The 27,906-nt window shown below is 42.1% G+C and overlaps 1 protein-coding gene across 1 annotated transcript; it reads right to left on the bottom strand.

The window, feature by feature from the left end:
* Positions 1-1,626: 1,626 nt before the first annotated feature.
* On the bottom strand, positions 1,627-26,562 carry arsj (arylsulfatase family, member J). The gene is given in 4 exon segments (XM_028039337.1): positions 1,627-4,483; positions 24,436-24,731; positions 24,733-24,789; positions 24,791-26,562. Coding segments are annotated over 4 exon segments (1,830 nt in total). The 5' UTR covers positions 24,869-26,562; the 3' UTR covers positions 1,627-3,084.
* Between the last annotated feature and the right edge of the window lie 1,344 nt (positions 26,563-27,906).

Here is a 27,906-nt window from a genome sequence, read left to right as displayed (position 1 = left end):
CGTCTCAAGACAATGTCTCGCTTTTGATCTTTCGGTTCCCTTCACTTTGTCATGCAGGTCCTGTTTAAGTGATGTCTTGCTTGAGAATAGGTGTAGCTACTGAATGAAAGACACAAAGTGCTGCAAACCTCTCCAGAGAGCCTAAGTTAGAACTAAGTTAGAGCCTAAGTTTTCCTTTAACTTTTCAACTAAAACTGAACCATTACTGTATTAATGTACAGTAACATTATTAAACATGTTCTGACTAAATGCTTAGCCAGAGTCTGAGTTGTCTGAAGTCATTACTTGGCACAAAGGAAAAATCAGCATCTGGGGGATCCCAGTTTGAGTTGATGGAAAAGATGTGGTATGCAGTTTGGCTCTCAGACCAAGGGGAAGCCCCACAGCTGTTCAGCATGTTCCCAAGTACTGTAATCCTTCAGACATAACCAGAACCCTACAGCAGGTGACACACAAATGTTCTAAGTCAAGTATGCCGAAGCCACCATGGGTTGGTCATTAGACCAGATAGTTGACCTGTTAATTATTCTCTAGCAAAAAGCATATCTTAGGTGCAAAGGATTGGCCTTTGTTGACATGGATGCCAAGTAAAACGCTTTTCAGTTTGAAACTTGTCATCGTTCCTGTGAAGGTTTTGCATAGACCAGCCAGAGAGACGTTGAAGAATTCCAAAATATAATCTTAATTTATTACAAAAAAAGTCCAAAAATAATTCAAAAATGATAAATTGGGCCCAAACTGAGGTCAACATAAAGTATAACTCAGGTGGTAACACAACAAACTCAAGCACAAACTGACCTAACAAACAAGACATGAGGGAAACTTAAATAGTGGCTGATCAGACCATTAACACACACAAGGGGGTAATTAAACATACAAGAACTTAAACACTGGTCAGAATATTACTAAATCTGTAAATTAAATATCAGAATTGAACTAACTTTCAAAAAGAAGAAACATTAAAGAAATGGTCAAATTAAACTATAAACCAAATTTCAACTTCCCCTGGCGAACAAATGGAACGGCCTGCTGAGGAGGTTTGACAGCCATGTATGGACATCAGCTGGAGATCATCTATGTGATTTTCAGCAGCAGGTCCAGAGAAAACTGGTAACTCAAAAAGAAGAAATTAATTTGTTACATTTAACAAAAAATACAAAGAATTGACACATAAAGTTAACTAAATGTGTGCACAGCAAATAGTTAACTAAAGACTCAGACTAATGAGAAACAATTTTAAAGATAAAAATCTAAACTAATCACTAATTAATGTTTAAAGTAATATTAAAGAACAGAAAACCATTACCAATTCTGTCTCTGTGTGATAGTAGGGACAGCTGTCAGTTCCATATAATTAGCTCCATTCCTCCTTTTACATGAACTGCAAGATCTAAGCAAGTCATAATGGAAAATAAAAGGCAGTATTAAGGACTTTGTGGAAGAAAACAAACGCTTTATCACGGTTAAGCCCCAAGGATACTGAATTTGACATCTATGTTCTCAATAGCTTTGTGGTAACTTTTGTTACATATTTTCCACAAAAGTATTTATTTTTAAATGGAATGAAGAAAATTTTCTGCAATAAACTAATCAAACATAGGTTGAAAGATAGTAGAGACAAAAAGCTAAATGTCCAAGACTTTATTTTGTTGCTCGAGTTAGATTCAGGTTGGCCCGGTGCCTGAGCAGACTTCTAACTGGTAGAACAAACTACCAGTTATTGTTCTAAAGTACAAAGTATGCTTATAACAAGCAGCATATTTGAACACAAACATGACATAAATCCTAAATCTGCTAGCACGACAGTATAGCACCACAAAGAAAACATGATAAGAATGGGTCTTACTTCATTACCATCAAAATTATGGCAAGAGTCAAAAAAAAAAGTTGCATTTTCAACTATAAGTGAAACATGAATGTAAAAGTGACAACAGTTCAGTCATACAATAGATTCTTATAAAAAAAAAGTAAAGAAAAAATAGTCCAAACACTGAACTGAGGTCTTCACCGTCTAAACATGGCATCAGTGCCTGAACAAATCACCGTCAGGCATCCAGCAGCACATCTTACACACTATGTAGTGTTGTGAAAAAGAATCTACTCCCTTACAGAGGTCTTCTGTTTTTTATTTCTTTTGTTGCAATTGTATATTTTGTGTCATTGAACACATGAGGCAAATATAACCTATGTGAATAAATTATAATTTTTTTTATAAAAGGAAAAACTGTCCAAAGTAACATGATCCTATGGAGAAAAAGCATAAAGTGGCAGTTGTTACCATCACAACCAGCCATTAAGTTTAGAGGGTAATTAGTTTTTGTCACATCCATAAAGATGTCATGCAAACTTTTAAAATGCTGCAAAAAAGTCAAAAAACTATTCTGTGTGTTTCCATCTAGTGGTTTGGAGTGACTCAACCGCAAAGCATGATGTTGACGCTACACATGGCTGTAATAAACTAGATGTAGAAGTTGCTAACTAGCATGAATCACACATCTCAGAAAAATGGAGAGTCCATCCCTCTGAGCCAGAGGTTTGGATTTTGACTTGTTTCATGCCTCTGGTAAGGCACAGACCCTTCAGTGGATGGTGATGTTTACTACTTCAGAACTCATCAAGCAAAAGTGTTTCTGTCTTTTACACATCAACTCTATTTTTGGAAAAGCCAAAAACCATCTCAGGCAAACATAAAAAAAAAAAAAAACTTTTTTCTGAAAGTGAGGAAATTATTAAAAATTTTGCCATTTCCATCAATCTTTTCTAATGCAATACTTCAAATTGCATAAAAAAACCTTTATGAGAATATAGTTTTAGCCAGGTTTGGCTAGCTTTTTCTCTTAAATTAAATAATCACTTGAAAATTGCCTATTCTATTTAATCAAGTTACTTCTGTGTGGTATTAAAATTAAAATCTGAAATTTTTAAGTCAGAAAAAAAGCAAAAACAGAAGAAATCTGTAAACACTTTCTCACTGTAGTGTTTAGTCGAGTCCAATTTAGACTTCCTGGAGTTAAAATGTCCTAAAACAAGAAGTGTTAATACCTGAGTAAAGGCAGTCTGAGGTTTCTTCATGAATCCTTTAAGCTAATATTCTGCTTTGCGTTTTAACTTTATATTCCTTGATTTATTTTTCCACCTTCTTTTACCAAAATGGTTTGTAAACAAGTTATTATATCTCTCCTCCTCATCCTGCTCCTGCTTCTCATCCTTGTACCAAGGTCCCCATACTCCTCCGTTGTACTGCGGGTTGGAGCGCAGGTCCTTTGCAGGGTAGCGCACTGGCACAGCGGTCTTGTTGTACTGTACCAGCCGCATCAGCATCTTCTTTACTATGTGTGGGTATTGCTGAGACAAGTCTACTCGCTCATAAGGATCAGCTGTGATGTTGAACAGCCAGATGGATTTACCCCCGCCCCAACGCACACGTTCATTATGGTGGCGAGTGGTTAGTCGTTGGTTGGAGAACGTCTGTGGTGGCACCCAGTCACTGTAGCCTGGCACACCTGTCAGTAGCTTCCAGTGGCCAACTCGGAGCGCAGCTTGGACAGCGGTGTTCCACAATCCATATCCCGCCTTCCAAGAGCCATTCTTGGCTTTAATGTAAATTGGGTCGATGTTATGTAAAATGTCTAGGCGAGGTGATGGACGACCTTCACTAATAGCCTCCCAAACGTCATATCCATCTAGGTTTTGATCTTCATCTAAGGTGCCTCCCCCCAGAGTCACTAGAGTAGGAAACCAGTCAGTTATGTGGACCAAAGTTTGACATTTTGACCCTTTTTTGACTAACAGGGGACTGTGAACAAAACCTACTGCCCTGATGCCCCCCTCCCAGTAGGTGGCTTTACTCCCCCTCAAGGGCCAGTTACTTCCACCGGCTAATGGCTGGCCCCCATTGTCTGTGGAGTACACTATAACTGTGTTGTCATAGTAACCAAAGTGTTTCAGGGCCAAGGTCAGGTTGTGAATGGCTTCATCAAGACAGGAAACCATGGCAGCATATTTTCGGCGATGTGGGTTTGGAATTCCCTTGTAGCGCTCGAGATAGCGAGCAGGAACTTGCAACGGGGAATGAACTGCCTGGTAGGCCAAGTAAAGAAATAAGGGTTGCTTGTGGGGATCATGATTGGCCAAGATGCTGACAGCCTTTCGAGTGAACATCACGGTAGAGTACAAACCGCGGTCCTGTTCCCAAGCGGCCTCTTCCCCTTCGTACAGATCATAGCCGCACATGCCGGGGCCTTCGCATTTGTAGTGACTGTAGTAATCGCCACTTCCAAGCAGAGATCCGAAGAAAGTGTCGAAACCTCGTTGGGTGGGAAGGCAGCCACGTTTGTAAAAGCCGAGGTGCCACTTCCCCACCATGTGGGTGGAGTAGCCTGCTTCTTTGAGCTTCTGGGGGAGAGTGATATTCTCCAAAGGCAGGCAGTTGGGCTGGGTGGCACGAATGATAGAATGTTGTAGGCCTGTGTGGATCTGATACCTTTGAAAAAAGAAAAAGGATAAAAGGCATTAGAAGATGAAGACATAAATACGTTGAAGTATTTCCTAACACAGCAGGAAGAAAAGGACCCATCTGTTGGCTCATATTGACCTCAAGCAGTGATTCTGTCAGTTTGATCAGTTTTACAGAACCTTGTAAAACTATCCTTATACCTAGAACTTTTCACTGTCAAAAAAACAACATATAATTGAACAAAGATTGTTTAAATGTTGCATTTCAAAAAGTGGCATGTACAAAAGTTACCTTACTTTAGTTCATTTGTTTTTGTCAAAAATATAAGGTTTGATTAATATACAAAAGTAAGATTGTAAAATTTAAATGGGGTGATTTTTAGTAAGCAGCATTTATGAATAATAAAAAAAAACATTAGCCAGAAAATTTAATTATTAATATAATAAGTCGACTCGTGGTGTACATTGAAAAAAAACAACAAGCTAGAGATGATCAGTTTTGTGTTTGTAGTTGAATGACAGAAATTGTAGAATTTTTTATGGTTTCATAATGTCAAATATGGGCAATTTAATTTGTAACTTCATGTGTAGCTATTATGTTGTAATTGGAAAAGGTAGTGTGTATTTTACTAGGTTTTAGTTGACTCAGACTGTATCCTGGGGGAGAGACTGGTTTTTCCAATGCAATTTTAATGCTGGGAAAAATTCCTGATCAACAACTTTTGCACAGTGGTTCATTTGTTGGACAATCTTTCTAGAAAACATTGCCCACCTCAATTTTGTTTGCAGTTTTCAAGTTATAACCTGGAAGGCATATTTTCTACCATAGTGCTACCTACAGGTGAACATGCCTGAATATTTGAATACGAGTTAAGGCTGAAACGATTCCTCGAGTGATTCGAGTACCTCGATTATTAAAATTCATCTGCCTCGAAGCTTTGTTAAGTTATATTTTATTATTTAATGCACCGTGTTCCGGCCGGGTTATTACTTGCATTGCGGAGCTCTCACTTCCGCCCGAGTTGTTGATGACAGCTAAGTGTTAGCAGCATAACGTCCAGTTTTCAAGTTCGGCCTGGGAGGATTTTATTGATTGATGATGATGTCCGGGTCTTTGTCGTTTTTTGGGGGACCAATAAGCAACCTTAAAATGACTGGCATGATGCCTGGCGTATGGCAGATTTGTATTTAAAATATTTTTTAACAGGTAGGATATTCTAGTAAAAGGATTACTGCATACATCTACAGCTTTTCATTTTAAATGGGTAGAATATTCAGATAAAAGTGATCTTGTGGTTTTGTCATGGATATAAATTGTTCCAATGCTAAGCTAACCATAAGTCCTAAGCTTCCACTTCAGTCCCGTCACTCAAATAATGATATCCAATATATTTAATATTAACCCGCTATAGTCTTCTGTTTGTAAACATGACGGTAGGAGTTTTGGAAGTGTTGCCCTGACAGATAGACTTGCTATCTATCTGAGCTTCGGTAGGAAAATCTGATGAGGTAGCACCAATAGTCAGAACACCGGTTCAGAGAGAACAGCGGGAAGAGCGCTGAAGGTGTTTTTATACAGGTGAGCGGATAGACTGAACACTGCGGCCGGCTGCGCATTAGATAATTAATGTAAGTGTAGCTTTACGGACAAAAATGTATTTCATATCATCCTGGTCTCAACAAATGTGTGGTGGAGCTCATCGTGGCGGCACGTAGCTGGTAGATGAGTTTCTGTGAGTGATGAGTGTTAAATCCCATCACTAACATGGACACAAAAACTATGAATGTCTGAGCAAGGTGAGCATTCATCTATTACATTGACTGAAGATGAATACATAAACGATATGCTTATAAAAAAACGTTTTTTATAAGCATATTTGTGAGCCTGCCTCTTTATTATTGAATACAATTTCAGATTTTTGTATAACGTATCTTCAGGTTAACTTGGAAAGTGAGCTATTATTGTTACAAGTTAATTTTCTAAACTACAGAAAAGTTATTGTTAGGGAAGCTCAACTGTGAAAAATTGGACCGATGTTGATATGCGATAGTAATACTGCTGTTAGGGTAGATTGACAAACATTTTCCTTTTTTTTATCCAATTACTCGATTAATACTCGATTATTTACTAAAATATTTGTTTACAACAGCCCTAATTTGAGTAGTGGTGTGGCTACTGAACTTAGATACCAAATAAAAGTTGTAATAAGTTTAGGGGCTGGGCTGCAGTATGAGTTTCAGCGAAGAAACAAGAATAATAACGGGATAAATTGAGTAAAAACAATAAGACTTCCTGTCCCGCTGGGAGCAGGTGAATGACCATGCTTTGTATTAGCCATCTGCTCACTTTTGCAGGCTCTGGCTCAGAACCCTAATTATGGATAACACAGATAAACTTTCCTTTCATAGTGAAAAGCAAAGAGGAGGTCTGGCATAGACTCTGGTTCAGATGAGTGCCAGTTCTCTGTTCTTACTTTAATTCCCTTTGCAATTAATCAAAAGCATTTAGCATGAGAGTTCATTGATACAAACAGGAACTCTTGAGGCAGCTTTTAGAAGCAAACATTAAATTCTGTCTGACTCCCTACATCTGCTTTAAATAAAAACAAGACACCCTGGAGACAAAGTACTGCTTGCCTCCTCACCCTTTGACCTTATTATAAATATCTTTTGCCTTCTCTTGAGGTTTGTGGTGTGTGAAAAAGGTAAAACAAAGATCTAGTTTAGTTGTCAGAAAGTTAAATTTAGAAGAAAATCAAACAGGCTCCTATTCCCCACAGACGAGACAAAAGCTTGCAAGTATTTACAGCAAATAAGCATTGTGTAAATGTTCCAAACACATCAATAAGGAGACAATGATTTACAACTCATTCCTAGAATTTGGGCCTGACTGGGAGACTAACCACCAGATGGATTCTATTAAAAATCAGTCCGTGTTGTGTAAAGTGACACATCTTATCAGCTTCTTTGAATATTTTACAGATTTATTTCAGAGTGTCTTAAATGGAGAAATTTACATCCTTCACAATGGTACCAGGATTGAGCAGAGCACTAAATTAAATTTGGAAGAGAATTAAAGATACATCACAACTTTCTGCATTTGTTTCATGCAAAGACACATACATCACTGCCATGATGTATGTGTCTAAGTCAGGGGTGGGCAACTCCAGGCCTCGAGGGCCGGTCTCCTGCAAATTTTAGATGTATCTCTACTTCAACACACCTGAGTCAAATAATGAGGTCATTAGCAGGACTCTGGAGAACTTGACTGCACTTAGGAGGTGATTCAGCTATTGGATTCAAGCGTGTTGAATCAGGGAGTCATCTAAGAGCTGCAGGACACCGGCCCTCGAGGACCAGGATTGCCCACCCCTGGTCTAAGTGGACAGGCTGGAGACGAAGTGCAGTGTTTAATGAAGAAAAGATGAACAAATAAACTTACAAAAGTCCATAGAATGAGAAGAACCAAGCAAAACTGGAGACATGAGGGGATACAGGTAATCCAGAGTGATGTGGCAAGACAGACTGGTGATTAGCAACAGGGAATGAGAAGCTTAAATACTGTGCGGTTGAGAGTGGAAACAACAGACCTGGCCTGATGAGCTAACGGATTGCAGGTGTGAGTAGTTGAAGCAGGAGTCAGGCTGAGGAGCGAGAAAAAGAGAGAAACACTGGGAAGCTGGAAAGATTACACAGGGGGGCAATGAAATAATTCTAACACTAAGAATAAGTAAGAAGAAACATGATGAACAAAGACATAAGGAGAAAACAGAGAACAGGAACAAGACTAATCTAATAAGAACTGAGAAACGCACAAACTAGAATTACCAAAAGGACTAGACAGAGAGATAAACTTAACTAGAATCACTAAGGAAGAACAGAAGTAAACTCCAACAGTCAATAACAACTAGACCTAGAGTAACGACATAAAACATAACTAGAAACACTATAAGAAGAAGAAGAATTACTTTATTCATCCCAGCAGGGAAATTATTTCGCAGTTACAGCAAGAATTTTTTATACACAGATTAACACACACACGACAGGAGCTGCGTCTGCAGGCAGCCAGCTGAGCCGGCGCCATTTTTGAAGGAGGACATGCGGCAAAGGTCGTCGGGACCGGGAGTCGAACCCGCGACGTCTGCGGGTCTAAGGCCTCCGAATGTGGGGCGTGCTAACCCCCTGCACCACCACAGCACGCCCCAAGGGATATGTCACGCCATAAGGGACTGAAAGAAGGAAAACAACAAGACTAATTGAACCAAAATAAGTAGCATCAGATAATGAAACTACAATGAACATGAAGGGCTAAACTAAAGTGAACTGGACCACAACTTATTAAACAGAAAAGCACAAAAACAAAATCCCAACCTAGGGCCAGAGTCTTGACAGTCACATAAACTTCCATCAACGCTATTTTATCTGCATTTTTATTGTATTTGAAAGGTTGATAGAAATGGCAAAATTAAACAAAAATGTCCTCAGTTTTGCTACAAAGGTTTTTACGACTGAGATGGTTTTTGGATTTCCTGGATTCCCCCCCTCCGCCGCCCCCCAAAAAGTTAATGGGCTAAAAAGAAGATGGACACATTTGCCTAAGTGCTAACGTAGTAAATGCCTCTATCCTCTTGGCCTTATCAGAAGCAAAAAACTGAAAAATATCAAAGTCCAAATAGCACAGAGGGGAAGACTGTCAGTCTGTTGTGATCAGCAAGAGGAACCTTCCATCTGTGGTAAGGAATTTCTCCATTCTGAGATGTGATAGTTCCAACCTCTACATCTCCTTATTACCACCAACTATTGACAAGTTAATTCACAAAACAGATCAGAACGTGATTCCCCCTTTCATGGCTCATCAGGAGACCTTGCTGGATGGAGAGCAGGGGAAAGGGAGAAGTTTTATATGATCATGGGAATAATGTTTTGAAAGTTGGTGGTCCTCAGCCAATCAGGGCCAGTGGAGGAAAGAGAATGTTTTATGAGTTCATAATTAGGCATTGAAATATGAATGTAGAGAACAATAAAGTGGATGGGAGAATGAGGAAGAGGATCAGTCATGGGGTTTCATTGAAGTCATTGGTCACCAATCAAGCCAAGTCCATCAGACTATCAGGTGTGAAAATACCCCAAGTTGTTTCTAATGGAAAACGTTGCCAAACAATGGAAATGATCTTTCCTTTAGCAAAAGTAAGTTGGATGATGCTTATTTCAGCCAGCAAAGGGTCACTGTGTTAGTCTATGTCCAGCCTGAGTCATAGGATAGTATGAAGGACATTTTTTGTGCTGTTTGAATTGTGTCCATCTTGATACTGGTAACTGGTCCAACTGTTTACTTCCAGGATTGTAAACTAGTGTATGCAGTCTGAGTAACTGCCCTCAGACATCGTTTTTCCTTTACTGCAGTAGCCCCACATGTTCACTTGACTATTTTGGATGGCTCTTTTAAAAGTATCCATGGCAGGGGAGGGTAGCTGCAGCCCAGTGCTGAGCATTGTTACATCATTTCTTTATCTTGTAGTCAACCCATGGAGACTATGAGGCAGAGAAACAGCTGGCGGCTCACTTCTGTGCCTTATCACATGTCAGAGAGATTCCGCTCTCCATGCAGCTGGAATCACGCTCATCTCACCAGTTTCTTTACACAAGCACTATTCTACATTGCCAATAAATCGCATCATTATCTTCAAATCACTCACGTTAGTTGTATGCTCAAATCCCACAAGTCAAGTTCACTTTCTACTCCTCCAACCTCTTTGTTTATAAAAGCTCCTAAACAAACCTCCAGCCTGGCCCTCTGCTCCACAGCCTCTTTACATGTGGTTCAGATTTCATCAGTCAGCCCCAGAGCAGATTGTATCCTCTTTTGGGCAAAGCTGTTTATTTCCTTGCTATCTCTAAGGTCTGACTCTTTCTTTGACATACTTATTGTTCTGCACTCCATTCAGCAGCTCCTTCAGTGAAATGAACATTACCTTCTGTTAAAGGTGAACTATTATGCTTCCTCGAACAGCTTAGGGTGTTCTATGGGCTCTACAAAACCTGTCCATCACATTTTGTGTCTGATCAGTTGTGCCTATTTTGAGCTTCTTTCAAAATGAGCTGTTTTAGGACCTTGTGTCACTTTAAATCCAAATGAGTGACTGCTGGCCACACCCCCAACTCAACATTTATATTTCCATGTGAAAATTACTGCAAACAGATGCACAATTATACACCTTAAATCTTTGAAAAGCTAAAGTGGAGCCTCATGCTTAACCAACAAAAATGCAGCAAGTGGTTTCTGGATGCTAAGTCAACAACAAAACATTTCTCTTTCAGCAGCCCTTGTAAATCAAGATGGCAGCGCCCGAAATGGCTGCGGCTGCATGGGCTCTCGACAACTTGCGAGTATTTGAGCAAAATACGCCACCTAAAACGCTACAAACTTTGCATCCATTCAGTAAGTTAGCATATGATCGCCAGCGTCTGCTGGAATTACGATCATCAAGTGATTTCAGACTCATAAATACGACTACTCTGGAGTGTTTACGTGATCTCGGAGTGCTACGGAAGCAAGACTCAGCAGCCCGCAGCGCAGCAGACTCGCCTAGCAGCACTAGCCGGAGGAGGAGAAAGCTAAGGCGGTGTGACCGGCAGCGGAAGCGCGGCTGTCGAAGTGGACTAACAGCTAAGCTAAACGCTAACCCCCACAGATCGCCGCTTCCATCCATCTTCCTCTCCAACGTCCGCTCTCTGGACAACAAAATAGACCATCTGCAACTAGAACTGTCTTCAAAGAGAGAGTTGAGGAACTGCTGCGCTCTCATTCTGATGGAGACATGGCTCAACTCGTCCATACCGGACAATGTTGTTAGCCTGGAGGGGCTCGCTACATTCCGTGCAGACGGGAGCAGCGCTCTCAGCGGTAAAACCCGAGGAGGGGGGGCTGTGTATTTACATCAACAACAACTGGTGTAAAAATGCCATGAGTGTCGCCAGTTACTGCTCCCCGGACATTGAGCTTCTGACTGTTAACTGCAGACCATTCTACCTGCCCAGGGGGTTTACTGTGGTTAGCATCACTGCCGTGTATGTGCCCCCCAGTGCTAACACTACAGAGGCTATGAGTGTTCTCTACCGGACCATCAGTGAGTTGCAATCCTCACACACAGAAGGCATTTTCATCATTGCTGGGGATTTTAACCAGGCCAACATGAAGACTGTTCTCCCTCACTTCAACCAGTATGTGGATTTTCCAACCAGGGGAGAAAATACTCTAGACTTGGCCTACACCAACATCAAAGAAGCATTCAGAGCAGCCCCCCGCCCCCACCTTGGCTCTTCAGACCACCTATCTGTTATGCTAATTCCTGCATACAAGCCCCTGCTGATCAGAACAAAACCTACAGTGAGGCAGGTGAGAGCGTGGACGGAGGGGGCCATGGAGGCACTTCAGGACTGTTTTGAGTGCTCTGACTGGGAGATGTTCAAGGCAGCAGCCACTTACAACGACCAGATCAACATCGATGAGTACGCCATGACTGTGTCAGCCTACATCAACAAGTGCACAGAGGACGTCAGCATCAGCATCACAAGAGCATTATCACTGGGCCAACCAAAAACCCTGGATGACTAAGGAGGTACGGGAAATGCTAAAAGCACGGAACTCAGCCTTCAAGTCTGGCGACAAGGAGGCACTGAGGACAGCGAGAGCCAACTTGAACCGTGCTATCAGGTTAGCAAAGCGAACCCACAGTCGGAAAATACAGGAGTTCTTCCACGACACCAGCAACACCAGGAGTATGTGGCAAGGCATAAAGGCGATCACAGATTACAATCCATCCTCCCCCCCAGTGGGTGAAGTTGATGCTGACTTTCTAAATGGACTCAATATTGTCAAAAACAGGTTCGAGGCACTGAACAGTACTCCGGCAAAGAAAACTGTTCCCCACCAGGAAGAACTCTGCCTGGACACAGCCGATGTGTTGAAGACTCTGAAAAGAGTCAACCCACGGAAGGCCCCAGGCCCCGACAACATACCTGGGCGGGTGTTCAGGGAATGCGCAGGTCAGCTGGCTGGTGTCCTAACAGACATTTTTAACACCTCACTGGACCAAGCCACAGTGCCAGCCTGTCTCAAAACTGCCTCCATCATTCCGGTGCCAAAGAAACCTCAAGTCACCTCTTTCAACGATTACCGGCCTGTGGCACTGACTCCCATCATGATGAAGTGCTTTGAAAGGCTGGTAAAAGAACACATCGTCTCCAGACTCCCCCCCACATTCGACCCGTTCCAGTTTGCCTACCGCCGAAACCGCTCCACTGAGGACGCTATCTCCTCCGCCCTACACCTGAGCCTGGCTCACCTGGAGGAGAAGAACACTCATGTGCGGATGTTGTTCCTGGACTTCAGCTCAGCGTTCAACACAATCATCCCACAGCATCTGGCAGGAAAACTGGGACACCTGGGCTTCAGCAACCCCCTGCGCAACTGGCTGCTAGACTTCCTCACCGACAGACCTCAGTCAGTCCGGATCGGACAACACACCTCCGATGTCATCACCCTCAGCACAGGCTCCCCTCAGGGCTGCGTCCTGAGCCCTCTGCTGTTCACTCTGATGACACACAACTGCGTCCCCAGGTTCGCCACCAATCACATCGTGAAGTTCGTGGACGACACAACGGTGGTGGGCCTCATCAGAGACGACAACGACCTGGACTACAGAGAGGAGGTGGAGCAGTTGGTGGACTGGTGCAGAGACAACAGCCTGATCCTGAACGTTGACAAGACGAAGGAGATGATCGTCAACTTCAGGAAGAACCGGCCCAGCCACGCTCCACTGCTCATCAACAGCTCGGCTGTGGAGGTGGTCAGCAGCACCAAATTCCTGGGGGTGCACATCACTAACGACCTCACCTGGACTGTGAACACTACGTCTCTGGTCAAGAGGGTACAGAAATGCTTGTATTTCCTGCGGAGGATGAGAAGAGCACACCTGCCCCCGCCCATCCTCAAGACGTTCTACAGAAGCACCATAGAGAGCATTCTGACCAGCTGCCTCTCTGTGTGGTGTGGAGGCTGCAGCGCCTCCGACTAGAAGAACGTGAGGAGAGTGGTGCGGACAGCAGAAAGGATCATCGGGGCCCCCCTTCCCTCCATTCAGAACATTTCATCCCAGCGCTGCGTGTCCCGAGGCCGAAACATCATCAGTGACCCCTCACACCCCCACCATGGACTGTTCTCCCAGCTGCCCTCTGGAAAGAGGTTCTGCAGCATCCGGTGCAGGTCCACCAGGTTCCGAAACAGTTTTTTCCCACTTGCCATCAGACTGCTGAACTCTTAACTGGACTGCACTCAAAAACTGGTCTCCACTTCATACCTTGCACATGTACAGAGCTAAGTAACTTCCATTTTACTGTCAGTCCTGCACTTTATATTTTATATTCATATTTATATTCATATTTTATACTGTATTTTATTTTATTCTGGAGTAACCTCACAACATTGGAACCTCAAAACATTGTCCTGAGCCGTATGCAACGAAATTTCGTTCTGTATTCACCCTGTGCATGCAAAATGACAATAAAGTCAGTCTAAGTCTAAGTCTAAGTTGTACACACAGGAGTAAAACCAGATGAGTAAATGTACTGAAGCTTAGGGTGGGTCGATAGGTGACGGGCTGGGCTCAGTTGGGGTTGCTAGGTAACAAGTGACAATTGATTGTTGGGAGATTTTTGAAATGGTTCATTTTCTAGACACCAAAAAAAAACAACTTATTGTCAAATAAATGGCTGGCTGGGTTTTTCAAGCACTTCTTTTTAGACGCAGTAAAAACCAAATGGAAGTACAAAAATGTGCTAAATGTGAATTTTACATAATACATCCCCTATAAGAAAGCATGCCTGCCAGATAATACATTACTTACCAAGGTCTCCGTTTTAAAATCTAGACTCATTGTGAGCAGACATAAACAAGTTTAAGAAAATAAACTCTTCAACTCTCCTCTCTGTTCATTAAATCACACTCCGAGTTTTGTGCTTTAGGAATTTCATTGCTCTCATTCCAAACATGTGGAATCCAGTGTGCCTTGTCCTTGTTGCATTTTCATTTATGTTCAATAAAATTTTGAACCTTTTGTTTCTGAACTTCAGGGGTAAAGAACAACTGATGCCTGGAGGCCTCAGTCCTTGATGCAGCTGTCACAGGTTCTGGTCCTGACTTAATTACCTTTGCTGCATGTCTTCCCCCTCTCTCGTTACTCATTACCCAGGAGCCAATAAAACCTTAATAAAAAAAGGAAAAATAAGTGGGATGGGGAGGGGAAAATTACTCATTCAAGAAAATTGGTTTGTCCAAGTGAACTTGAAAAATAAATAAGTAGTAAGTTGCAAGTATTTAGTAATTCTAGGTGGGATTAAATTTTTATCAAGCAGTCCACACAAATTAAAAAATACGTCAACAACAGTGCATGGAAAATAAGTTACATGAACATATTTTATTTTGTTAGTTTCACTGCATGATTTAGTACTGCTTACTTAAAATGAACAAGGTTTTCTTACTAATCTTAAGCTTACTTTGCTTTTTTGTTTTTGAGACAAAGAGTTGTACAGCACAGCTCTAGATTGAAAAAAAGCTTTGCTTTTAAGTCTCTAATCTCATCAGCACAGCCAAAAGAAAAACAGGTAGGTTAAAGATTTGCACCATGAACTTCCTGAGAGCAGATAAAAATACAGTCTCACAAAAGCATTTAAGCTACCTCACAATGCCATGCATTTTTTATTTATATGACAGAACAATACAAGGTACTCTCTGTGCCTTTCTAGAACATAAGAAGGTTAAACAACAGAAGGTTGTGGTTGAAATCAAGGTTATTATAGTTAACTAAAACTAACCAACCCAAAAAACACTGAAATTGCATTAACTGAAATAAATAAAAACGGTAATTAATGGGAAAAATCTACAATTAACTGGAAATATATAGTGTGCTTATAAAATTAAAACATACTGAAATTATATATAATATCCTTTGTTTTTGTGTTTATGAACATAATTATTAGCCTTTCAAACTGATGTGAAAGATTTTTTCGGCCAAAAAAAGTAGTTTATGTCTTTTAATCCTCCTGGTGGCTCTAACATTAGACCACAAAATGGTGACAGTAAAAGCTGGGAGAAAATGCCAGTAAGTCGGTTGTTGATAATAATTGAATACACTCTTTGAAAATGGTGTCTTCTGTTGTGTATTCACTACCAGTTCATGTTGTTACGATCACTGACCTCTAGGGGCTCTCTCATGAAGAGTGTCTTTCAGTTCTACCTGGCTGCCACAGTGCAACGTGTTGGAGCTCGTCAGCCTCCTTCATAAAGAGCTTCATGCCAGAGATGTCAGATCCGTTTTTTTCCCCTGGTCCTTGATCTGAAGTGATCTTGTCTGTCTGGTGACTGTTTGTGGGGGCGTAAATGATTTTGCTGTGAGCATATTGTGAAGAATCAAGTGTCTAAATTAGGGGTCGGCAACCCAACATGTTAAAAGAGCCATTCTTTTTTTTTTTTTCTCCGAAGAGTTTTTGCGGCGCTAGTGGCTCGTATTTTTTGTGACAGTAGGCAGACAGGAAAGAGGGTGAGGAGAGGGGGGAAGACATGCGGTAAAGGTCGTCGGGACCGGGAGTCGAACCCGCGACGTCCGCGTCGAGGACTAAGGCCTCCAAACGTGGGGCGTGCTAACCCCCTGCGCCACCACAGCACGCCCCTAAAAGAGCCATTCTGGAGAAAAAAAACAAAAAACAAATCTGTCTGGAGCCGCAAAAAATTAAAAGCCTTATATAAGGTTTATAATGAAGGCAAAACAGGTTATAAGTGTTTATATTAGCCTATTATCAAAACGACTAAGTGTATAGATTATTAGTATTCATGATTAAATGTTTATTTTCCCTGCAGTGCGTCCTGGACGGATCAGCGCATAACGTGACTCTGTTGTACGATGGTGCTTTAAGTTTACCTTCCGTTACAGTATTAATGTATTATGTTTTGTTGCATTGATAAAATTAAAGAAATGCAATAAAAAAAATCAGATTTTTGATGTCATTTTTATTATGACAATCGACAGGGAAAGGGAAACATCATCCCTCCAGCGTGTCCTGGGTCTTCCCCGGGGCCTCTTTCCGGTGGGACGTGCCCGGAACACCTCACCAGGGAGGCGTCCAGGCGGCATCCTGACCAGTTGCCCGAGCCACCTCAACTGGCTCCTCTCGATGTGAAGGAGCAGCGGCTCTACTCTGAGTTCCTCCCGGATGACTGAGCTTCTCACCCTATCTCTAAGGGAGAGCCCAGACACCCTATGGAGAAAACCCATTTTGGCCGCTTGTATCCATGATCTCGTTCTTTCGGTCATGACTCAAACCTCATGACCATAGATGAGGGTGGGAACGTAGATCGACCGGTAAATCGAGAACTTCACTTTTTGACTCAGCTCTCTCTTCACCACAACAGACCGGTACAGCGCCCGCTTGACGGCAGACGCTGCGCCAATCCGCCTGTCAATCCCCCGCTCCCTTCTGCCCCTCATTCGTGAACAAGATCCCGAGATACTTGAACTCCTCCACTTGGGGCAGGACACTGTAACAGCCGTAATTGTGTAGTGTCTCTTTAAGATACTTTAGTATTGCTAACGACGTCACAAGTATGCGCCACGGCTTCTCTGTAGAGAGCGTGGGAGAAACGTGCTAGACGGACATGTTAGCTTTCTTTAGTAATGTTACGGGTTGTTTGGACTCTGCTCACTTTCATGCCTGATAATATAGGAGCCGTTCAACCGGGCTTATAAGGTTGGTGAAGAGTGTGTTTATTAAAAGACAACTCTGTGGAATTCCCAGTACCAGTGTGGTTGTGCGTTTTTGATCGCCCTGACGAGTCTGCCGCCTCCTCTCCTCCCTTAAATACAACCCAAGCGTTACAACACCCCGACCCAGAGAAGACACTCTACCCTTTTCCGGCTCAAGACCATGGCCTCGGATTTGGAGGCACTGATCCTCATCCCGGCCGCTTCACACTTGGCTGCGAACCGCTCCAGCGAGAGCTGCAGATCATGACCTGATAAAGCCAATAGGACCACATCATCCGCAAAAAGCAGAGATGAGATCCTAAGGCCACCAAAACAGATCCTCTTAACACCTTGGCTGCGCCTAGGAATTCTGTCCACGAAAGTAATGAACAGAATCGGTGACAAAGGGCAGCCCTGGCAGAGTCCAACTCTCACCGGAAACGAGCCCGACTTACTGTCAGCAATGTGGACCAGACTCTGACATACAGGGACCTTACAGTCCTGCTCATCATTATTGGCACCCCTTCATGTTTTGCATAGCTGAGTGAATATCTTCAGAAATAAATGGAAATATTCAAAACTTAAATCAGCAGTATCTTTCAATTTGAGGTCCAAAGTAATTTAACAAAGACAATTACCATTTCAACATAAATATTTTAATTGCAAAGGACAAAACAGAAAACCAGCATGTGCACTAATATTGACACCCCTCCTTAATATTTGGTTGCACAGCCTTTGGCAGCAATGACGGCCTCCAAACGTTTCTTATATTCATCTATAAGCTTCTTGCACTTCTCGGGTGGCATTTTCTCCCAGACTTCTTTTGCAATATGCTCAAGCTCTTGTATATTTGCAGGGTTCCTTTCTCCAATGGCAGATTTCAGCACCCTCCAAAGATTTTCAATTGGATTGAGATCAGGACTCATTGCTGGCCATTTTAAAACAGTCCATTTGTTCCCTTTCAACCATGCCTGCGTGCTTTTGGAGGTGTGCTTTGGGTCATTATCTTGCTGGAGGACCCAGGATCTTCGCCTCAAACCAAGTTTTCTTACGCTGGGTAAGACATTTCGCTCTAGAATTGCTTGATAGTCTTCTGATTTCATGATGCCTGTGATACGGTCAAGGCCTCCAGTACCAGATGCCGCAAAGCAGCCCCACAGCATTATGGATCCTCCACCATGCTTGACTGTTGGTATGGTGTTCTTTTCTTTAAAGGCTTCATTGCGCCGTCTGTAAACATATTGTTTGTGTGAATTACCGAAAAGCTCCACTTTTGTTTCATCTGTCCACAAAACGTTGTCCCAGAAGGCTTGAGGTTTGTCCAGGTTCTCTTTTGCGAAGATCAAGCGTTCTTTTTTATGTCTTTTCTTCAGCAATGGGGTCTTCCTTGGCCTCCGCCCATAAAGCCCCACTTTGTTTAGTGTGCGCCGTATGGTACTTGTTGAAACAATCACACCAGACTGCTCCAGGTTGGTCTTTAGATGTTTTTTCCACCATTCGCACCAACCATCGAAGACTTCTGTCATCAATTTTTCTCTTCCCCTCACGCCCAGGGAGGTTCTTGACCGTTCCATGCCTGGAAAACTTCTTAATAACATTACGCACCGTTGAAACAGGGATACCGAGGTCTTTGGAGATGGCCTTATACCCTTTGGAGGTCTTGTGCTTACAAATAATAGCATTTCTGGTGTCCTCAGACAGCTCCTTTGTCTTTACCATTGTCACATGTGAAGATGGAATAACAGGTGGCTTTTAAAGTACCAACATGATCATTCATTGGTTAATTCATGTCACATGTGTGGAGGCAGTTCATCACAAGTGATCTTTATTTGTGATTTGCAACAGGTGAGCCAAATTGGGTTTTCATACTGATTTGCTGGAAAGGGTGCCAATACCATTGACATGGTAAATATTATGTTTTTCTTTGTTTTCCTCATAATGTTTATCTTTTAAAATGTTTTTTATTATTTGCTGTTTTGCATCGAGCACAAGCTATCAGCAGTAAAATGTTGTTTCACTTGATGAATTTCCTTCAGGAAATATTCCATTATATGTACTTAAACTTCATGGGTGCCAATAATGGTGAGCAGGACTGTATAGTCCGTATCAAAGGGCCCAGTACCCCATACCCCCGGAGAACCCCCCACCGGGCTCCCCAAGGGACACGGTCGAACACCTTCTCCAAGTCCACAAAACACATGTAGACTGGTTGAGCGAACTCCCATGCAACCTGCCGAGGGTGTAGAGCTGGTCCAGTGTTCCACGACCAGGACAAAAACCACACTGCTCTTCCTGAATCCGAGGTTCGACTATCTGACGGACCCTGCTCTCCAGGACCCCTGAATAGAGATTGCCAGAACAGTTTTAAGCCCTTCATTTTTGATGGTCTTGTCTCCCTAACAGGAAGTCCTGAGGATGAGAAACCAGTGAGGATACTGAGGGACACTGGTGGTTCCCAATCATTCATCCTGTCCAGCTTTCTGCCATTCAATGCTGATACCTCCTGTAATGCAAGTACAATAGTACAAGGAATTGCAAAGGCCTATGTACTGGCACCTTTACATCATGTTCACATAAAGTCCAAGTTGGCCTCTGGATTCTTCAAAGTTGTGGAGAGAAACTCATTCCCTGTTCAGGGGTTTGAATTTATAATGGGGAATGATCTTGCTGGAGACAAGGTACTTCTTATTCCTGAGATGGTGGATAATCCCAGTTGCATGATGGGTGAAGATGAGATGTTGGAATCCCATCCTGATGTGTTTGCTGTCAGTGCTCTTACCAGCTCTCAAGCTCGTAAGCTGAAGGAGGTGAACTTGGCTCTGCTTTGATAGAGGACAAGCTGACAGCAGAGGACCTTTCAGAATCAGCACCCCTCAAGGAGGACTTCACTCCAAAGTCTGAGGTTGGAGTGAAGTCCAGGTTTTTCCCCCGCTATCAATATCAAGTGAGAGTTTGAGCCAAGCTCAGAAAAGTGATGAGACACTCACTAAATGCTTTGAAGGTGTGAGTGATTCAATAAATGGTGACAAGACCCATAAGTTTTATGTTGAGAATGGATTACTCATGAGAAAATCGATCTCAAGGCTTGCTTTGCAAGAGAAAGGCATTGAGGAGGATTGGGGAGTAGTACATCAAATTGTCATTCCTCAAGGTTATCGTGAACAAATACTGCAGCTGGCACATGACCACTCATGGTCAGGTCATTTGGGAATCACTAAAACCCACAACTGTATTCTACAGCATTGTTTTTGGCCAGGCCTGAAAAAGGATGTTGTCAGGTTCTGTAGAACATGTAGAGTTTGCCAATTAGTGGGTAAACCTAATCAGAGGGTACCACCTGTCCCCTTTAAGCCCATTCCTGCAGGTGGTGAGCCTTTTGAGTGTGACCTGGTGGACTGTGTGGGTCCTCTGCCCAGAACAAAAGCTGGTAATCAGTTTCTCTTGACTGTCATGTGTGCTGCCACTCGTTTCCCTGAAGCCATTCCACTAAGGACAATCATAGCACATTCGCTCATAGCACAATTGAACACATTCCCTCCGGTCCTTACCATCCCCAGTCACAAGGCGCTCTAGAAAGATGGCATCAGACTATCAAGGCCATGATGCACAAATATTGCCATGAGACAGACAAAAACTGGGATGAAGGACTTCATTTTCTGCTGTTTGCAGCCCGAGAAGCTAAACAGGAGTCTGTTGGTTTTAGCCCTGCTGAACTGGTTTTTGGGCATGGTGTAAGAAGACCACTGAAGGTTCTGAAGGAACAACTCCTGTCAACTGACCTGACACGCAGCCACAATCTAATGTCCTTGAATTTGTCACACAATGTCGGGAACGTCTATACCAGTGGTTCCCAAAGATTTTCTGGGCCCCCCCTATGGATTACAATAAAATCCCCCCCAAAAAAGAAAAAAAAAAAATCAACTTGGCACACACATCGTTCAACCAGACATAAACCTATACACATATTTTGTTTTCAAACTCCACTGAAGTTTATTTCACACTTCAGGTTGCAACAAAACACACTACAAACCATCTTTACAGTGAAACACTTTTGTGTAACTGTTTGGGTTTTGTTTTGTTTTTCATCCATACCGCTACTGACGTCAACTGTTTAATTACTGATTTTTTTGTTACACCCAGTGCCAGAATTTACCCTTAGTGGTCTTGGGGAGGGGCTGTAACACATGTACACATAAACACAATACAGTTGACCTTTTTAAATTTTGCACCCAAATATCAAAGTACAAAAAAACTAAAATTACAACTAATAAAAACTAAACTAAAATAAAACAATATTTAATGAATAATTACTAAAAAACTAGCAACTAATTAAAAGTAACTGAATTAGACAATAAAATTCACAACAAAATAAAAGTAAACTATAATGAAAAACCAAAAACTATTACAAATCTGGTTGGAATGTGACTAAATGTAAGGAAATTCAAGGGGCTTCAAGCAGCTAGCATGAAATCTGTTCCCAGGCTCATGTTACGTGGCAGCATGCAGCAGCTGCTCTACATAACTGCCTCAGTCTTTGTATCTGAATGCTTATCAGTTCATGTCTTGAAGGGATTTAAAGTTCTACTTAACTTTGGATTTTGGTCCCTCTTCCTGCTAAAAACATCAGCACCTCTAACAGCTTCTGTGTTAGACTTAGTGAAATCTGGGGCAGGGGGAGTAGTTTAATTAGCCAACCTAAAAAGCAATAAGTTATAATTGCAGTTTACTAATTTGTATTTGTGAACAAACAGAGCTCAAACAAATTCAAAGATTAAACTCACAGCATCAGATTGTTGCTATGGTAACAAAACAGTCTAACTATGAATATTGTTCCTTGAAGTTGTACAAAGTAAACTTGCCAGCTCCTTAAAATCTTACATTTAAATGTTAAACAATTTAAAATCTTTTAATTAATGTATTCTGACACCATTAAATCAAATTTAGCAGCATTGATAATCTCAATAAATAAATGTTACTTTTATGTATCTGTGGTCTGTGTTAAAATATTAGCATTTATGGGGCCCCTGAAGGCCTGGGGGGCCTGATGGAGCCGCTGACTTAATTTGGATTAAACAGAAGAGCAAATAATTGATATTAATTTTAATTGTATTTTTGTATTGTTTTTAAGACTAGTTTTGGATTTAAATAGCATTTCACTGGTGATGTTTTTCGGTAGCAAATAACTACTCAGTAATATTTTTACATTTCCTGTCTACTTAAAATCTTTTAATAGAAAAACACAGTGGACCACTGGTGAAACACCTCGGTGCCCCGACCACCGGGATGAGCAAATTTTCTGGGAGAAACCCTGATGTAAAGCATAGACGTCAAAATTTATTACATTTTAAACCATGGCTCCTACAGCAGCAATTAGATCAAATTAAATTATTGGCCATTATAAAAGAGACATTTATTTAATCCTCTATTGCATCTTGACAGAACTGACAGAAACAAAGTTGTTTATATATCTACATCCAGAGAGAATACATAATTTACATGTCCAAACATCGACACTTTTTTTGCTTCTTTAATTTAAGCAACATTTTAAGAAAATTGGTTCAGCAATATGGGGGCTATGACCTTTTTGTAACAGATTCCTGCTCATCCTGCATTGGAACAGTAAGTGGTTTTGTGGACATGACTAATGGCATCTGCCGTTAACAAATCACTGGCTTTAGGGGCTAATAGTCGATGTTCAATCCAGTAATATATAGAAAATATAATATAATTTCCCATTGGGATTAACAAAGTATTTTTGAATTTAAATTTGAATTGAATATATCAATGGTCCCTCTATAACCCAACTGCCCCAAACAGGCCCAAAAAAGTCCCACTGAAAATGATGAGCAGAGAAACAGATGTGTCTTGCAGTGGCGGTTTCTGATATGGGCAACTGCCCAGAGTGGCATTTTGTGGGGGGAGGGGCACATGAGTTGAATTTTGTAATTGTTTTCAACTATAGGAAAGCATAAATTAGAATATGACAATAAAGTTCAATATTTTAGCAATTCCATCACCAAGTGAAAGACATAATAGAGATTAATTAGATGACTGATGTTTCAACATCTTTACGTCTCTTAGAACATTTAATACCTTCTCAAAGATTTATGATTCCCAGGGGGGCCTGACAGAAAATACTTGAGAAGGGGTGCTGTGGGGGTGCAGGGGCAAAGCACGACCCACGTATTGAGGCCTCAGTTCCCGTGGCTGTGGTCGCAGGTTCGATTCCCGGCCCAGCGACATTTGCCGCATGTCTTCCCCCTCTCTCGTTACCCTGTTTCCTGTCGAACTACTTTCAAATAAAGGCCACTAGAGCCAACAAAACCTTAAAAAATGAAATACTTGAAAACACTGCGTTAGTGTAGTATTGATAAAGCTTTGCTCAGCTTAGTGATGGAAATGCAGCTATTGTCTCATTCACAAGAGACCTGCTACATATGTCAACAACAAATGATCAGGAATAATAAGCTTTTTGCTGCTAAATATTTTAAACAAGTCATTTTATTTGAAGACGTTGACAACTCTAACATTTATAACATTCCAACTGAGGCTTGTAGATCAAGCAACTTTTCTTTTTTTCTAGCAATTTCTTGTTCACTGCATGGGGTGAATCATTTCCTGAGACATTCAGTTCTGGGATGACTGCAGACATTGTGATGGACCTCATGGTTTGAAAACAGCCTTATACGGTTACTTCTTTCCACTCATTGCTGATGTCTTTCTGGTTTGGCATGGAGTGAATAGACACCTGTAAACACCAGTCAAGCAAATCACCAAAACTGAGCAGATAACTGATGATAATCAGTTGCTTTGGTTCAGCAGCACGTGGCTGCTATTTTCTCTCTTAAATCACATTGAAGTATCAAAGTTGGAGGGATTTTTCTTCTTACTTTTTCTATTTGGCATTTAAAAAGTTTCCTTGGTATAATAAAGTAAATAAATGAAGATTAGAATCTGTTAGATTTTCTGTATGTTTGAGGCTTGATTTGATAAAAAAACCAAATACTAGATAATTGGTTTATGTGATATGCATCGACAGAAACAGTAACTAATTGGTCCCTTGGATCAATTTCATGTTATACCTTCATAGTTTTACTTCAGCAATGAATTAAAAATGAAGGTTTTACACTTTTCCTTAAGATTGGATCAGTTTTCATCTGCAAGGTACCGGTAGGTTCTTTACCTGCCGGTCATCAGCTGACTCCTGGACGGGCTGCAGAGCGGCTGCACGTAGTAATTCTCCAGCTTCACCCCCTGTGCGGCCAGCCGGTCCAAGTTCGGAGTTTTGATCTCGGAGCCGTGGTATCCAACATCCCGGAAGCCCTGATCATCCACCAGGATGAAGACGATGTGCGGCTGGGAGGTCGGCGGCTCGAACTCATCCCCTCCGTTGCGCAGCGCTGACCTCCAATTTTCCCACGACATGTGAACGCTCCATACCGGAGGAACGATGAAGCTGAAGAGGAAGGTCAGGAACATGCTTCAGCCCGACTAGGATCCTCAACGGAGGTGGTCTGTGCGCATGACTAGGAGGCAGACAGCGGCGTGTGGAGCTCGGGTTCGGTGGTCTGCACAGCCTCACGGTTCTCCTTCCGACCGCCAGGCGCTAGCAGCATGCTCTGCAGCGGGAAGGGTCCATGTGGCTTGCAGGCAGGCGGCAGCTGCTCCGCCCGGGAACTTAAGCAGAACTCCGGCGGAGTTCCGCTCAGAGAAGCAGTCCTGTCCCCCGACTCACACAGCGGGGCCTGATCCGCAGAAGGACGCAGGTCCGAATCAGTCCAATCCCCTCACTGTCATGACGCGTTCAGAAACTTTCCACAATCCTCCCATTTGTCTTCTTGCTGCGGATCCACTGCTAAAAGCACCACAGAGCACAAACTGCACAACTGCTGAGAGAACTAATTGTATGGCAAGCGGGTTGTATATTTATTCTGTAATTTATCCGTGTTTTTGACGCTTACAAGGTAGTTTGAATTTTAGACCTTGGGTCTTTTTAAAACGACGTAGCAGAGATATTAGTTTTTATAAAATAATCTCGTCCACAGCTGATCAGTTTTAAAAATAGTGGTCGTCCATATAAACCCGCTGAATTACACTATTGTGTGTTGTTCTAAATATGTCAAACCCATAGGGGGCAGTGTAGGCTCCGTATTGGGAGGGATAGCTGGTGCGAAACGGCTGAACTCCAAGCGCTCTCTCCTTTGCAAATCAACACATTAAAGCAGTTGAGCTTATAAAAAAACACGTAAAAGATGTCTGAACAAATGTAAAAATCAGCACCTCTCTGATAGCAGTAATCAGAGAGGTGCCAAACAATAACAATGGTCACATATGTTATAAAAATATAGATTTCCTCTGTCCCTTTTATCTACTTACACACACTGCTACACTCTTGCATAATTATAACTGGTGACAGTTTCACAAACAAAACTTGTGAAGGCAGGCTAACACCCCTTAGAGCAAGGGTGGGCAACTCCATGCCTCAAGGGCCGTTTTCCTGCAACTTTAGGTGTGTCTCCACTTCAACACACCTGAGTCAAATAATGAGGTCATTATCACTTAGGCCCAGTCCCAAAGCTCAGTGTGCGCCCTACACCCCTCTGTGAAGTATGGATTCAGTCAAGTGCTCATAAGTACGCAGGTTTATAAGCAGCAGAAATGTGAGAATTGGGACAGTACGCCTCTGTGTCGTAACTTTGACATTCAAAATGGCGGTACTGTTTAGGCATTTGTGCTACTAAAAAGTACAACAAAACAAATTATTTTAGATGTACAGTTACAGTATTTTTGCTTTCCTAAGTCATTGTTGAAGATATTTGTTGGAGATAAGTGTTTTGTTGTGACTTGTTGAATACAGAAAATTCTATGTAATCACACATGTTCAGTGAAACAAAGTTTATTTCAATACTTTGCTTTTGAAAACTGATTTTATTCTCTTTTTTGTGACAGCTTGCTCTGTGAACTTTACCATGATTTTGGATGTGTTGTGGAGATTCTCCCAAACTGTATCCCAGCAGATTTCTACATCTCCCATAAAGGAAAGGTCTCTCCCCCATATATTTTCTGGCACGAGGATCCAAAATAAATGTATATAATTTAGAAACAATGCCACGTGCCTGACCCTGCGAGGCAAGAAGTTTTTGTAAGGGATGGGTTGGGAGAGGCACACCCCATGGCACACCGTACGCATTCATGGCCGATCTGAGTTGTAAATAAAAGAAGAATGTGGAACTTGGTAAATTGTACACAGTTTGTAGGTCACTTAAAGAACGCAGGCCATCATCATTCATACGGTCTTTGAGGACCTTTAGACTCATTAGGAGGTATATTAGAATACTCTAAGTCAGGGGTGTCCAAAGTCGGTCCTGGAGGGCCGCCATCCTGTGTGTTTTAGTTCTCTCCCTGGTTTAACGCACCTGGATCCAATGATGGCTCATTAGAGGCCTTAGGAGAACATTGACAAGCTGAGAAGGTTGTTACTACAACCAGGGAGAGAACAAAAACATGCAGGATGCCGGCCCTTGAGGACCGACTTTGGACACGCCTGCTCTAAGTCCTCCAGCCTATATGGTTTGGATAGATTTTCTTCAATTGGTTTCCAAGAAACAGAGGCCTAAGGATTCAACCATACAAGCAAAGGTCGGAGCACAAAGGACCAAAAATACATCTTGAAATTTGGTAGACCTAAGCCCCCAAGTGTTTTATCTTGTTGAAGTGTTCTTAATTTCAAACGAGGTTTCTTCCCATTCCAAATGAATTCAGATATGAGAGAGTGCAGCTTGTCCCAGTAACCCCTTGGCGGTGCAAGAGGAATTATTGAAGAGTAAAAGTTAACACGCAGAAGAACATCCATTTTAATTACCGACACGCAGGCTTGAAGAGAATTTGGGAGTTAGTAAATGTGTTAAAGAGGACTCTGTGTCACCAATATAGAGTAAAATATCGTCCGCATATAAAGATATGCCATGCTCAGTGCCCTTGACTGAGATATGCAGAAGTGAGGGGTGTTGTCTAATTTTCTGAGCCAGTGGTTCAAGGGAGAGGGCAAAAAGTAATGGGAGAAGGGGGCAGCCCTGGCGTGTGCCCCTTAGTATGGGGAATGGAGAGGAACACGTATTACCAGAATATACCATTGCAGAAGGGTTAGCATAAAGAACCTTTACCATTTGGATAAATTGCGGACCTAGTTTAAAATTGTGGCCCAGAGATAAGGCCACTCCAGTCTATCAAATGCTTTTTCAGCATGAAGAGACAAGACAGAGCATGGGGAATCAGTTATCTTTGCTGCGTGAATAATCTGTAGCAAGCTCTGTAGATTGTCAGATGCCAATCTGCCTTTTATAAATCCGGTCTGATCATTATGTATCTATCTAGATAAATAGCTTTCAAGTCGCATTGCAAGTACTTTCGCTTAGAGTTTGACATCCCTATTTAAGAGGGACAAGAGTCTGTAGTTAATGCATTGTGCTGGGTCTTTATTAGGTTTGAGAAGTGTCAAGAGAAGTGGAGTTTTGATGACTACACTGAGCCCTCTGTGACAACTGAGGATGAAGAATCTGCATCTTCACATCCCAGACGAACATCTTCTCTTTCTAGTGGATGAGGACGGCGAACTGCAGGAGGGTGATGGACTCCCAGCATGTGAAAGGTCTGA

This window comes from Xiphophorus couchianus, chromosome 14 (genome assembly GCF_001444195.1).
Source record: "Xiphophorus couchianus chromosome 14, X_couchianus-1.0, whole genome shotgun sequence".
Lineage (NCBI taxonomy): Eukaryota > Metazoa > Chordata > Actinopteri > Cyprinodontiformes > Poeciliidae > Xiphophorus > Xiphophorus couchianus.
Note: the sequence above shows the minus strand (reverse complement) of the source record. Positions and strands in the feature narration are given on the sequence as shown.